This window comes from Pagrus pagrus (genome assembly GCF_965226575.1).
Source record: "Pagrus pagrus genome assembly, chromosome: 21".
Taxonomy (NCBI): domain Eukaryota; kingdom Metazoa; phylum Chordata; class Actinopteri; order Spariformes; family Sparidae; genus Pagrus; species Pagrus pagrus.
In genome coordinates this window covers 17,027,684-17,041,912 of record NC_140208.1, presented here as the reverse complement: position 1 = coordinate 17,041,912, position 14,229 = coordinate 17,027,684, and the positions used below count along the sequence as shown (strand labels likewise).

At 44.5% G+C, this 14,229-nt stretch overlaps 1 protein-coding gene across 8 annotated transcripts in view; it reads right to left on the bottom strand.

Moving 5' to 3' along the window:
• Window positions 1-14,229, bottom strand: part of grid2ipb (glutamate receptor, ionotropic, delta 2 (Grid2) interacting protein, b) — a 41,433-nt gene that overhangs the window by 3,263 nt on the left and 23,941 nt on the right. For 4 of the 8 annotated variants that reach the window (XM_084341585.1, XM_084341580.1, XM_084341582.1 and 1 more), the window contains 18 exons: window positions 12,569-12,721; window positions 12,238-12,393; window positions 11,438-11,589; window positions 11,133-11,267; window positions 9,725-9,810; window positions 9,299-9,449; window positions 8,302-8,603; window positions 7,200-7,244; window positions 5,942-6,685; window positions 3,716-3,868; window positions 3,217-3,304; window positions 2,638-2,727; window positions 1,938-2,134; window positions 1,697-1,852; window positions 1,537-1,623; window positions 1,326-1,455; window positions 909-1,027; window positions 79-243 (listed from right to left, as the gene is read on the bottom strand). In XM_084341585.1, the coding sequence (XP_084197711.1) occupies window positions 79-243; window positions 909-1,027; window positions 1,326-1,455; window positions 1,537-1,623; window positions 1,697-1,852; window positions 1,938-2,134; window positions 2,638-2,727; window positions 3,217-3,304; window positions 3,716-3,868; window positions 5,942-6,685; window positions 7,200-7,244; window positions 8,302-8,603; window positions 9,299-9,449; window positions 9,725-9,810; window positions 11,133-11,267; window positions 11,438-11,589; window positions 12,238-12,393; window positions 12,569-12,721 (3,109 nt within the window). The remainder of the gene's footprint in view (window positions 1-78; window positions 244-908; window positions 1,028-1,325; window positions 1,456-1,536; window positions 1,624-1,696; window positions 1,853-1,937; window positions 2,135-2,637; window positions 2,728-3,216; window positions 3,305-3,715; window positions 3,869-5,941; window positions 6,686-7,199; window positions 7,245-8,301; window positions 8,604-9,298; window positions 9,450-9,724; window positions 9,811-11,132; window positions 11,268-11,437; window positions 11,590-12,237; window positions 12,394-12,568; window positions 12,722-14,229) is intronic. The other 4 variants (XM_084341581.1, XM_084341584.1, XM_084341583.1 and 1 more) reach the window with 4 other exon arrangements.

Here is a 14,229-nt window from a genome sequence, read left to right as displayed (position 1 = left end):
GGGGCCCTGAATCTGTCAAACATCTGCTGTGTAAATCAAAAGATGAGTTGTCAAATTCATCCGAGCTGCGCAGCTCACCTCAAACTTGGTGATGAAGTCTGAAAAGATGCCGAAGAAGGCCTCTGTTTTGGTGGACTTGCCGTCCTCTCCGAAGTAGGAGGCCACCTTGGAGAACTCCTCCATGGCTCGGGTCTGCAGGGACTCCAGAGACTGGATCGCGGGATGGCTGTTCTCCAAAAAGCTCTGTGGGAGGATTTTTACACATTAAAGTCTGTTTTCTTGTCATGAGAGGTACTACTAGCAATGTCTACTACTAATTATGTCTACTACTAATTATGTCTTCTGCGGCTCTGGAGGAGCTTTGTACGGGTGCTAATTAGCTGCATTATGAAAAAGTAGTATTCAGAGTTTCAGGGTGTGACTCACACATTCGTTGAGTCCCTCAACTTTATGTTTGTAGTAGTAAATTGCTGGAGAACCGCTTTAAAGTATGGCAGCTCCACTGGTTTCAAAAGAAGTCCGGTTATATTGAAGCTTATGAGAAAAGGACCCTACTTCTTACTTGATTTATTACCAAAGTAAACAATTTCCTAATGAGTTTATGGTCTCAATCACTAGTTTCAAGTCTTCTTCATTACAGCATGATGTTCATTTTGTAAATTATTGTCTCATTTAGAGTAAAATAGCTGACAAAGCAGGTTGTTTAAAGGTGTGGCTACCTTCTGATAGACAAGTCGCTAGCACTGCTTGTCCAGATGTCTCTGGTCAAAGCTAAGCGGCAAAGCTAGTTTCCCCAGATGTCAAGCAATCAGTAGCTTGTATGAAAAAGTATATATGTAGCAGCTTTTCAAAAACTCACAATTTTCCATATATTTGATGGGTATTATATATTTAAGCAGTTAGCGTACGCTCATGACGGAGGCAAAATGGTCCTCAGAGGTGGGTGGGATCTTCAAACAGGCCGTCCTGATGTCCTGAATGGTTGTGTGAAGGTCACTCAGCTCTGCTGTGATGGCCCTCTGGTTCACTGAACAAGACGCATGTACAAACAAGGTGATGAGTTACCGAAGAAGTTATTAAACAACTGCGTTTGATTGAATGATTGTAAAAGTAGCAACAAGGAAACGTGCTAATCAAACAACATGTCTTGTTGTGCAATGTCAAAATGAAATATAGAACTATGATCCTGTTATTAAAACAGTTATTGGAACAAAACACAGCTTAAATCTACTTTAAAATAGAGGCTTTAAGTGAAGTGTGAGCATCAGACTGAATGAAAGGAGAGCCGAGTTATTAAAAGCCCTCCTGCTGTAACATCATCGTACCCTTGGCTGCCAGAGCCACTGTTGTGAGGTCTCTGGAAAAGTTGAGCAGCTCAGGGAAGTGTTGGCACAGAGACTTGGCCAGAATGTGGAGAAAGGTGGATTTCCCGTCCACCGTTTTGGTCGTGCTCAGCTGCAAGAAAGAAGGCGAGAATGAACGACTGAAATCTAATATTGAGATGAACATGACATGGTTGAAGCACAGGTGTCGTACCTCAGTCAGGAAGTTGATCTTAAAACTGGTTGTCCTGTTGCTCTTGGGCTGACCATTGTTCAGGTAATTTCCCATTGCAAGTACAAACTGTGGGAAAAAACACTTAATAACCACTATTAACACCCAGGACATGCATTCTTTCCCTGCTCTAGATGTTTACCTCCAGGATTTTGGCCAGTTTCTTGCTGCTCTTCAGCTCCACTGAAGCCTTGTAGATGTAATCGTACGCGACCTTCATCTCCTCCGTCCTCTCCTGCAGGGTCGTCTTGAAATGGAGGCTCCGCAGACGGGTCTTATACTCCGGCACCATCAGCATCTGAAACAAAGACACACATTAATTCACTCAAATCGTTCTATCTTGCTTTCTATGACTTTGCCTGTGAGGTTTTTTGAGGCTGTACCTGGAAGATGAACTGGTCGGGCTCGCTCAGTTTGGCCGGGTCCTGGTCGAACTGCTCATACTGTTTGACCTCCTCTTCATCGGGGGCGTAGAGCAGCAGCTGCTTGATGTGAGCGGGCTCCAGCCTGTCGGTGGTCATGTTCATCAAGATCTGACGCAGCTCGCTGACGGAGAGCTTCAGATGGGCGATGAGGATGGCTGCAGAGAAGAAGAGGAGGAGGAGGAGGAGGAGGAGGAGGAGGAGGAGAAGACGTGGAAGATTTAACTCTCTTTTATCAGATTACAAAGAGGATCAGTGTGTGCCCGACTGCAGACAAAACCTTTCATCTCCCTCTGATGATGTGACCTTTTCCACGTGTATTGTTCTCATTTCTTACTAAGCTTCTGTGTCAGATTGATTATGAAATCAAAACTCTGTGCAACTTTCTTGAACAGTGTCATATTACAGTAACAGTAATAATGCAGGAATACATAAAATGACTCCATGAATCTATTGCCTCGTTATCAGGAAGGAACAATAACGGCGTCTTCAGCGTAATACATTGTCTTGTGTTTACTAGGTTTACATTTGTGCGGGGCAGTGTGTTTTGTGCTCCTCTTGGTCAACAAAGTAATTGAAAATAGTTCAACATCATATGTTATAATCAGCAGTCTTATACACTTGAGCCTCGACCTGTCAGGTGTCCGTGTGGTGTACTCACAGGCGTTGTAGGCTTTCTTATGAGACAGAATCTCCACCACGTCTTTCTTTTTAAAGTTCTCTGGCAGGAAGGCTGGCTCTGGAGGAGAGACTGATAATTTCAACAAACACTGTAAGGGTGTGTTCTCCTGGCACCAGGGGTCAATAAACACACACACACACACACTGGCTACATGTGGCAGGTTGATGGGTTAATAACACAGCGCTGCTATTTGAGTCACCGGAGGTCAAAAATGTCGGAGGTATCTACAGTAAATAAGAGAGGTGTGTTTCTCCTCTGGCAGAGCTGTGTTATTACAGAGCGGGAGGGGAGTGGGGGGGTAATGGTGCCTTGTGGAGAATGGATTTGATGAACAGGTGAATGGAGCAGCTCCAAAACAGGTAATGGAGAACACCATAACTGTGAAAGGTACAAACAAAACAGGAGATGTCAACACAAACACAAAGATTCACTTTCACTGTGAACTAGTCCTGAGTTGGAGTGTTATCACTGTATGACATTAAGCGTGATGCACATAAAGAGGCTGTTGATGATGATGATGATGCTGATGCTGTATGATGAAGGCTGACAACTACTTACTGGATCTGCGTTGAGTCCCGAAGTGCAGATCGAGGTCCAAGTACTTCACCATGTCAGTGAGCTTGTCATATTCTGAATCCTCTCCGAGCTAAAGAGAGATAAAACACACACTCTGTACTCTCCACAGACACAGCTGAAGCTTTATAAACCATTTAATAAGCAGTGTTAGCAGGTCTTTTCATATAAACACATATCAGACATTATCCACGTCTGGTGGGGTTGTAAAGTGGGACAGAAGAGTCCGGCGTTTGTATTTGTAGTGTACGAGCAGCTGAGATCCACCATGTTTTCTGTTTACTCATGACTCATCGAGACACAACAGAGTACATGAGTAGGTCTCTTCAAAAATGTAGGAGGAGTGAGAACATTCACAGCCAAGGTGGGAAAATTCACAAGTTAACTTAAGTGTTTACTGTATTTACAGTTAATGTTAGATTTTTTCAGACAGAGCCGTGCATGCTTTATCGAAGAACAGCAATGTAATGAGTTCACTGCTCACCTGACCCCATATGGTTCCCTCGGAGTTCTCCACCTGCTCCCAGCGCAGCCTCTTCACGCTCATGTGGTTGGCGTCCGAGGCGTGGGAGCCCGACTTGGGCAGCGGAGGAGGCTCACAGGGCGGAGGCAGGGGTGGAGGTGGGGGCGGCTGTGCCTTGGAGATCAAGAAATGCTCTTTTTTTAAACTTAAAAGATATTTTAAAGCAGGAAGTTCGTGCATTGTGCGCATACAGCTGCTCACGAGTGAAGTTTTTCAGAGAGCGAGCTTTTTATTCAAACTCTGGTGTTTGAATCATCTCAACCCTCAGGGGATACAGTGAACTCATGAGTTGTTAAATCTCTCCGACAGTCGCAGCAGACAAAATGAACATCCAATTAGGCTTGGCCCACAGAGGTGTGATCACACTCAATTTTTCAGCAGACGCTGTTGTTTGATTGAGATTTACCTTATTTTTCTTCCGTGTTTACTGTGATCTTTAGTTCACTTCTCTTGAAATGTGCCACAGAAGCAAACAGTGGGTGAGCTGCCAAAAGCTGCAGGATGATTTCTGCTCCGTCAGTCTCGTGGTTTTTTCCATTCGCGTTCACATATTGTGAGGTGCCAAATATAACAGTAAAGCTTTAAAGTATCAGCCTGCATGATGCCGCTTCTCCACTTTTTCTACGACACTTCTGTTGCTAGGTGCTCTCTGCTGTGCTACAGCTGTGCTCTCTGTGTTTTAACTTTCCGTGACGATTCATTCGTGTCATATGTGATATTTATATCACTCCAGGGTTTGAACACAATGAATTTTCAAAAAATCCCCATAATAATTTACCCCATTTCCATGACTGTATTTAAAGGAGCTCTGTGGAACTGGAGGCTGGTTGTTAGTTTATGTTAGTGCACTTCTTTTTGTTGGCTACTGTTGCTCTCTGTAAGCAGAGCAGAGAGAAGCACTGAGCCAATGAAAACAAGATTAATACATGTACAATGGATACAGATTGTTGATGAAGGTTCTCAGTCATCCAGGTCATGGTAATACTAAGTGCTGCATTGTAGGCGACTGGACTTGTTTCAGTTTCTTGAAGACGTTTCACCTCTCATCCAAGAGGCTTCTTCAGTTCTAACTAACTGGAGGAGTTGCAGGCTTTTAAACTCTGTGTGGGAGTGTCCTTACAGAGTCGTTAAGGACACGTGTGAGCTCTGAGTGTCAGAGTTGTCAGGGCCACTTGTGGGTCGTTCACTGACCCGGCCTTCATGTGGGTTGTTAGAGCCCAGGTGTGAATGGTTTATCAGACAACATGTTTTATTTATATTAAAATAACTTCATTTATATATCATTTAGAAACAAGCTGCTGCTGTGGAGCTTTCATAAACTCTCTCATTTATGTCGGTACGCCATAAAGCTGTTAATTGATATTTTCGGTGATTTACAAGCATACATAAGCTTTCACCTGCGCCACTTCCCAATCCTCTGTTATATCAACAACTCCATTTGATTACACATGAGCAAAATAAACCAATATTGAACTGAGTGGTAGGAGGCATGCTGCTGGGTCATAAAAAATGTCATTCTGATCAATAGCGGGTGGGATGCAGGTGGGAGAAATACATCTTTAATGAGGTAAAAAGACATTACCAACTGCGATCCCCCTGCAGCAGAAACGATAGATCTATCTCTCCATTAAGAGAGCCAGCCAAGGTGCATCAGCTTTTATTCACTAATTATTTAAATCTCCGGACACATGGAGAGGATCAGTCAGAATTTCATGTTAAATAATGTTCTGTGTTCATTTACACACCAAAAGGTCACACAGCTGCATCAGCTGTCTTAAAGTTTTTATTTCAGATGCTAAAAGTTTAATTCTGTTTCCTCTGGAGAGTTTCCTCTATCCTGTCAGGTTTATAACTACAGGTTTTTAGTTTTGCTGCTTAAATGTGCCATGGTATTTGTTACATGCCATTCCTGCATGCATTGAAAATAGTTAAAATAACTGAAACTGAGTGTGTGTACGTTGTAAACCAGCTTATATAGGTGTATCTAACTATTTGATTAATGTGCTCTAAATAGCAGGAAACACAGCTGCAGTCACCTTCTGCTGCCTAAAGATACAGCAGCAGTGCGCCATCAGTGCGCCTGACCCGCCTCACTTTAAGACCAACTTGCCCAGGGTCGCACAGGTGGTCATCATCATTATTTACAGTCATCATGTTTTTAAAAACTTTTGTAAAAGTAGATGTTACCTGTTGCGATTGGTGCTCCTGCCGTGTGCTCTCATAGATCTTAGTGTGACTGGGGAGGGTGGAGTGGGTGGCCGGAGGCTGGGAGAGCAGCGGGGGGCCTTGGCTCTTACACTGGGACGGGCTGTGATCCTCCAGGGATGGCGGCAGCGGGCCCTGGTAGCTGTGTTGGTGGTGGAGCTGGTGGTGCCTCTGGAGGACGAGCTGGCTCGGTCTCAGCGGCTGAGGGGAGGGCTGGGGGGACGGCTGGAGAGTGGGCTGGGGCTGGCTGAGCTGCCGGGGGAGGTAGCGCGAAGGCTGGGCGGAGCGCAGGGTGGTGGAGACCAGGGTGGTGGTGTGGACGTGCGAGAGGCGGGTGGCTTGGAAGCGCTGGTGAGTTTTGTCTGCTTCTTCTCTGGTGGGGAGCACTTTGTGGAGAGGAGAGCGGCTGGATAGGATGGTCCTTGGAGGGGGCGGGGGAGGAGGGATGATGGGGTGGTGGGGCTGGAAGGGCATCCGACTTCGGGGGACGTGCTCTGGGGAGAAGCGGACTGGCGGCATGGGGTCAGTGAACTGAGCGGGAGGCGGTATGAGGGCCTGGAAAGGCGGGGGAGGTGGGGGGCTCTGGGTGGGAGGCGGCGGGATGGGTTCAGATCCTGACGAGTAAGTGGGGGAGGAGGCTTCGTCGCTGCTACTGTGATCCTCGCTGCTGCCACTGCTGAGCTGCCGGGGCATGAAGCCCAGGTCCTGGTCGTCCTGGAAACTCATCTGCAGGGAGGAGAGGCGCACCATCAGACCTGATAATCACAACTTTCACCTCCATATACACTAAAATCAAGGTGTTAAAAAATGCACGGCGTCTGTTTTTTAGTTTTATAAGCTTGCTTATTAATCTACTTATGGAGCAGAAAAAACGTGAAAGCAACCAAATGAAATAACTCCTAATCTGCATCATTTGTAAACACATGCACTTAATAATCAGTACACCAACCCATCTATTAATGTAACACAAGAAAATAAAGAAATAAATGAAGTTGATTTTAAAATGCTATACTAAAAACAGTTTTAAAGTACGTACGCTTCCAAGTGAAATATCTAAATATGCTGCTCTCCCAGTTTCCCAGACGACAAACACTAAACCACCCTGACAAAGACGTGACACAGCTACGTTTGTTCGATGATAAAACATCAGCCAGGTCCTCATCATATGCTTAGATTTCTACTGAATAGGCAGATATAAAATTAGACTCTACTTTATAACCGAGTATCATGTTTTACTTACAGGCACCCCTCTTCTTCTGAAACCATGACAACCACCTTGATATATCTGTTCATGTGACACAAGTGTTCATTGTAGCGTACATTAGAGCTGCTCTAATGTAAACATGCATCACTACAACGTTATGACTTTAATCAGATGTGAATTTGCTTATTATATATTTGATAATAGGCAAATGCACGTAAGTTTTGCTACATTTAATATTTTTGCATTAAAAGAAGTAAAACAGTAACTATGAGACATTAGTTTAACTGTCATGAACAAGTGAAATAATGAGTGTGGCAATGAAGGTATAAAATACAAGTATTACTAAAGATTACTCAGAGTCTCTATGGCTTACAGACATTTTTACAATGGTGTCATTAATATGAAATTATTTCTTTACATTTTTAATTTCATTTAGATTAAAAATTAAATTTAGTGCCAACATTATTCCCAGCCTTATGATTCCTTGCATGATAGATGGCCGCAGCTTTGGATTATTCCTTTCAATGAAACTGCAAGTTAGTGGTCTGCTACAGGTCTCTTCCCTTTTCTGAGAGCTTTATGGGAACTAAATGATGAGGGAACACAGCCTGTTATACTTTGAACGACATCATGTGGTGATACTTCATCTTTCGACTACAGGGGGATGGAAAGACAACATCAGGAAGTGGCCTCCGGTAACGTCCAGTGGGATATTTAGCTAGTTTAGTGATTCTACCGATGGTGATGTGATGAAAAATGTACAAAGCTAAAGAAGTTGAGACACCTTGTCCGTCTAAAAGCAGATATAAGGCCAACAGTTCTTTTGAACTTGTGTCCGTTAAGTTAACTTAGTTTGGTTTGACCATATTATCCTGTGTTAACTCTCACAGGTGGTGTTCACACATCATTTATTTCTCAAAAAAGCTCCATCACAGCTGAAGCATACCGCTAACTCTCACAGGAATAACTGAAGCTGTGCCCATAATTCATTGTATTATGATGCAAGGAATAACAAGGTACTAAAACGCAACTCTACAATGTTAACATTGTCAACATAACTTAAGAGGACCTTAATATAAAAACAAAGCATGTACTCTATGACTGATGAAGCAGTTAGGTAGAGGCGGATCTTCCTTACCTCCTCATAGTCGTTCTCCCCGGGTACGAAGTCGTCCACCAGAGTGACCCGGTGGCCCAGCTGCTCGCTCAAAGCATCCAGGAACTTGTCTGTGTCCCGGCTGCGAGGCGGGCGGGAGAAGGTGAACAGCTTCTTGCGGCGGGTCAGCGTGTTAGGGCCGCTGTCAGAGTGCTGCGGGGAAGCCGGTGGGCTTTCTAAGCTGACGTACGGGTTGGAGTCCACACTGCTCTGGTGGTGGATCTCATACACGGGAGTCGGGAGAGGCTCCTTCCAGGATAGGGACAGGCCGGACTTACGGTTACCTGTACAGAAGGAAATCAAAGATGGCTGCAGTCGTCGTGGTGCGCGTAGGCATGTGACGCTCGCACTGAAGATGTTTACACCTTATATATTATGCTATTCATTCCCTCGCGAAATTATGCGTGACATTCTCGATCATGTTGTCGCCTTGAGGATGATCTCGGCTGAGAGGTTGCCATGGCAACATAAAGATAAACCACAGGCTTATGTATATGCACATATAGATTGTAGAATTTGAATGAGTTCTAACTTAAACACATTCAAATATCTGCGGTTCTCCTGCCACGTTGACTCAGATCGGCACAAACAACTTGTTTAAACATCCAAGATGATTTTAGAAATGTTAAATCAACCATAGACACAAGGCTGCAGACGAGGCGATCATGCGAGCATAATTAATATATGTGAATTTTTTTGTAGGTCACGTTTGTCACCTTAATGACCATCATTACCAATCACACTAACGCTTTCCCACATTCAGCAGCTTGTGTTTACAGCAAATCTAATGTGACCGTCATGTGCCATCGAGACTCAAAGTCCTCCACTTTACAGTCCTGCCGGATATGTCATCCGATTTCAATAATTCACCACTAAATGGCACATGGTTGTGAGCCATTGATGAAAGCATGTGTCTGAAAGCATATGCGCAGTGTGTGTGTGATTGAGTGTTTGGGCGTGTGTGTCAGCCCCAGAGTACCTGTGAGAGGCGGGAGTGTAAGCGGGGAGAGAGAGCGCCCGTAGGCCTCAGTCTGTCCCGGGCCCTCGGGCTCTGCCGAGGAGCCGCCCTGCAGTGGCGACACACTCTTCCCTGCGTACACGTTCTCCAGCTCCGTGTACACACCTGTCATCTACGGGTGGAGGGCATGATCAGCTGGTTAGCGCACAATCGCTGCGACACATTTTTTTGCTTTGAGGGTCTGCTGCGTTGAAGCTTTTTAGGAACAATTTTCTGACGGCAGGTTAAACTGCAGTCATAAATCAGATTTAATGCCTCATGTTGAATTGCAGTAATTACGAGCAGACCCTCAAATGATGTGAGACCAGAGAGCACACACAACATAACTAGCATTCATTATGCCAGTCGCTGAATAGCTCGGCGCTGAAAAGCTGCGGTAATACCTACATGACTGAGGTCAGGGGACTCGGGGAAGGAGGTTCCATCTCCTGACTGCCTCTCCTCCGGGCTCCCATTTTCATCCACATGAATTCCTAAAGCACAATAAGGCATGAACAGTGACACATGGACAAAAGCCTCCTCCTTTCTATCCACCCCCAGCCAGGAGGGGAGAGAGGACGGAGTAGAGCAGAAGAGCGTGGAGGCAGCAGAAGGCAAAAGCTTGGCAATGGAAAACAAGGGAAACCATGAATGAACAACCTGATGCCTCAAACTGGAAACAAACAGTGTGTGTGCTTCCAAACCGATAGCTCGGGGGCAAAGACAGCTGAGACATGGAGTTGGTGTTTGAACTGGTGATGGCAATTTTTGTCTTATGTAACCTTTATGTGTTCACAGAGGATTTGCTGGGCACATGTCTTAATCTACTGCATGTACTAACAATTACACACGATCCCACATGGGAGCTGACCAGTGCAAACACAGCCTTATTACTGAGCGCTGAGCAGCTCACTGATTCATGATTCAGTTCAGAAGCTCCTCCGCTGTCTCTACCTAGATTTTCCTTGTAGGACCAAGGATTCTAAATCAGAACAGATCCAATAATACTGAATAAAAGATAAGGAGTAGATTAAAAAATAATGTAAAAAAAAAAAAAACCCAACTCATTTTACAGTTGGTGTTAAACCTGGAATAAGGGATCTTTTTGGCTGCTTGGTGGCAGCGGAAAGTTATGGAGAAACATTAACATTCATGAGGAGTCGTGTTTCAGGCAACCGGGAGAATGGAAGCTCAATATTCACCCTCTTTTAGATCGTTTTTAGTCTCTACCAGGGAAATATCTGTCTCTTTAATAAATGCTAAATGCTCCACTGTGTTCAGAAGCTATTACTTCTGTTAATTACTTTGATACTAAACAACACACGAGCATAATTACTGTGAGAGTGTTATCTTAGCATTTAGCTCAAAGCACTTCTGTGAACAAGTACAACCTCAACAGGAGTGCTAACAAGGGGCTGTAGACTTTTAGACCCAATACCAATATACTCCTTGCCCCTAAAGCTTAGCCCTTGCCCTTCATTTTGTGTGTTCACGGGTTAGTGTGTCCGGATTCTTGTTGGGAAAGAGGCATAGGAGTAGTGTTAGTGCTGCATGGCCCTCCAAACAGAGGTTTTTCAGAAAGAAACAGATAATAACATCTGTAAAATAAAAAAGGGTTGATGTCCCAGAGCAACAAGCCTCTGTGCAGTTAAGATTGTCTTAAATTCCCATTCGGGCGACAAGTTTCTGATCCAGAATGGCGCTGGAAATTAAAAGCTTCATCTAAATGCGACCAGCTCCGTGGAGATTGTAGTGATTTTGTGCTACGGGGCAGTAAATCGCTGTGCTCGTTGTTGTTACTGTATAAGCAGCGTACCCATTCCCAGGTGAGTCCCGATGATGCAGTCGTCGGAGCTCCTCTCTCGGACGCAGCTACGGTACGACGTCCCCGTCACACGCATGGAGCTGCTCCGCCGGTGGTGCTCCGGACCCACGTCGGGCTCCAATGCGGCTGCAAAACACACACGCTCAGCATTAAGTTGTTGTTATTCACAAGTTAATTATGCACAGCTGCTCCTCAGTGCCTGTGTTAATTATAAAAAACACCAGTTGGTTAATGATCGAAGCTCTGTATTTTTACATATGCTGTTTGTGTGTTTCATGTTGTGTTTTGAAGCTCACCACTGCTCTTGCAGCCCAGGAAGCGGGACAACTTGCTCTGACAGCGCTCCTGTTCGTCGTAGGTCAGGAGCTGGTGGATAAACTGCCAGATCAGCTGTTTGGCCGGAGTGTCCAACACCGGAAACACATCCACTATGAGAGTGTCCACATTCCTGCAAACAATAACCATCCATATACATACACATCATCTTACATAACCGAGCCATGTTTACTGCTGGGTAACTGACTTAGCTTTGATTTATATTCTTTGCTCTAAAGCCACAAATATCTCCGAACGAGATCCGGGAAGAAAAAAGATTATGTAAAGGTGGGAGGATAACAGGGATGTCAGTTATGGTAGGATTTATGCCTCTGGGTGTTTACACTGTATGTACATAGTGTAGAACTCGCTTGGTATTTTGTTTTTAATCCTGCAGCATCACATGTTTGTATCATCTGCCGAGCTGCTGCTCCATCCCTCTTTCCTCTCGTTCAGCCCTTCATCCTCGAGGACACGTTACCAGAGCCAACAGGGAGGAATAAACTTCCTGCTTAGCTATGCGCATTTGCTTTTCCTCTCCATCATTCATTTCCTCCATCTCTCTCTTTCGCCTACATTAAGTGCACATTTCGCAGCCTGATATATCGACTATGGTAAAAACACAGTTTCCCAGGCAACAGCTGATTTTCAGTATATGCAATGTAAGCTAGTTAGTTACCAGACTTTTAGCACAAAGGTAGTTTGACAGATGCTGAAACTGAACTTAAAGCTGCAGTTTTACTCCTTTTGCAGATCACCTCTGTCCCTCTATCCCACTGACCTGTGCTGGAAGAAGGTCTCCAGGGCCTTGCAGACCGTGTACCTCTCCTGGATGGTCAGCAGGTGCTCCAGCTGCTGGCTGAAGGTCCGCCCGTGGACTTTAATGCTCGGCGGAAGAATCTCTGCCACCCACTGCAGAGAACTGAGGGCCGGAGACCTTTAAGGTGTAAGATTAGCATTGTAAGTATTGTTTCTCCTTTGTTCTCCATCTTTTATCAACAAATGCTCTTCACAGAGGGATCTCGTGTTAGTTTGTTTGTCCCTGCAGACCATAGGACCATAATGCTGGAAAATATCAAATTAAAAAGTCAGGTTTGTTGTCGTGTTTTGACCTGGAGCGTGGTAACGTTGTGGGGGCCATGCTTGGAGACTCCTCTGGGTCAGTTTGGTCTGAGGAGTATTCAGACGGACCCTCCTCCACCACCAGGGTGGGCATCGCCCCACTGCCCTGCAACATGGACACCACCTTCTCATGGGAACAGTTCCTAGAAAGAGAGACAGAACAAAAGAGCGGACGTGAGAGGGACGGTGGTAGATGATGGAAAGTTGGTGGACTCTGGACGATAAAGCAGATGGACAGGAGGAATAAAATCAACTGTATGACAGAGGGAAACATGTAACAGTGCTATAAGACAGAAAGCAAAAACCAAATGATACAAATTTTGACAGCTAAGTACAAGCTTGAAAGAAGACCCTTAAAGGGTAATTTCACCAATTTTACACATTAAAGTGTGTTTACAGGTCTTGGAGAGTACAACTGCATATGTGAAAACAGTAGTATAAAGTAGCTCCAGAGAAAGCTATGTGTAATCTGAGTAACTGCCTCTAGTGATAACACTCTGTGGCTAAGTTGCATTGTGGGTAATGTAGGCACCAGGTTCTGAAAAGGAACCATTTCTTTTTAAACTGTCCAACAGTGTCATAGTGCAATGTGCAATGTAGACCAGCGTACTGCTTTTCGAAACATGGTTCCTACATTACCCACAATGCAGCTCAGCCACTAAGTGACATCACTGGAGGAAATTTAACAGATCACATGCAGCTTCCTCTGGAGACACAACATGCTTTATACTGCTTTTTTCACATATGCAGTAGTACTGAGAGCTTGAAACACACTTTAATGTGTGAAATCGGTAGTTACCCTTTAAGTAGAACTGATTTGAACTAAAACAAAAAATCATGCAAAAGATACATAATCACCAATCTCTAAGAAACTAATTAAAAATCTCAATTTGCCAGACAAGTTCATCTGAAGCCAAATAGTTACACTGTGAAATGCACTGATTCCTGGCACTGAATCTGCCCAGCAACATGGCAACTCCTCTTCAAGACCCTGCAAGACTCATTTCACACTTATATTATGGCACAGTGTGAGAACATCTTATTCTTCACATGAGACACTGTTTTGACAGGGTGAGTCTGAGTCCAAGCCCAAGCCATTATGATGGACTGTATGATTTCAGATGAACTAATTCACTTTGGTGAAGATAGAGGATTCCTAGAAGTTTTAATACTCCTGAGATGAGGACTGTGCAAACACGTTTTTATAGATACCATACACCGTATGCTCACAACATTGAAATTTCTCACATATCTTCTATATCTTTCTTTCTCTCTCTCTCTGGTGAATAACTCTTTTTTTGCTGATCACCTCCTACTGCTGCAGCACCATGTTATCACGGAGAGCAGCAAAATTATACTGTGCCAATCAAATCAGTGCATCAGGCAGCCATGGGAACGGCTCTGCGATTCTTCCTTCACGTGGATGTCAGGGTTGAAGAGTTAGTAATAATGTTTCTTCACTCAGCACTGGATATACTGTCTGAAATATTGATAGATATACTGTATTTGTTTAGCGCATATAGGTACGATTCATTTCATCCACGCTGAATCTCTTATCTGCACGCCCACGCTCACTCTCTGAGAATCCAGAGGCAGAAGGTCAAGAAGTTGTAAAGTCCACAAAATATCTACAACTACTCCCACAAGAAAA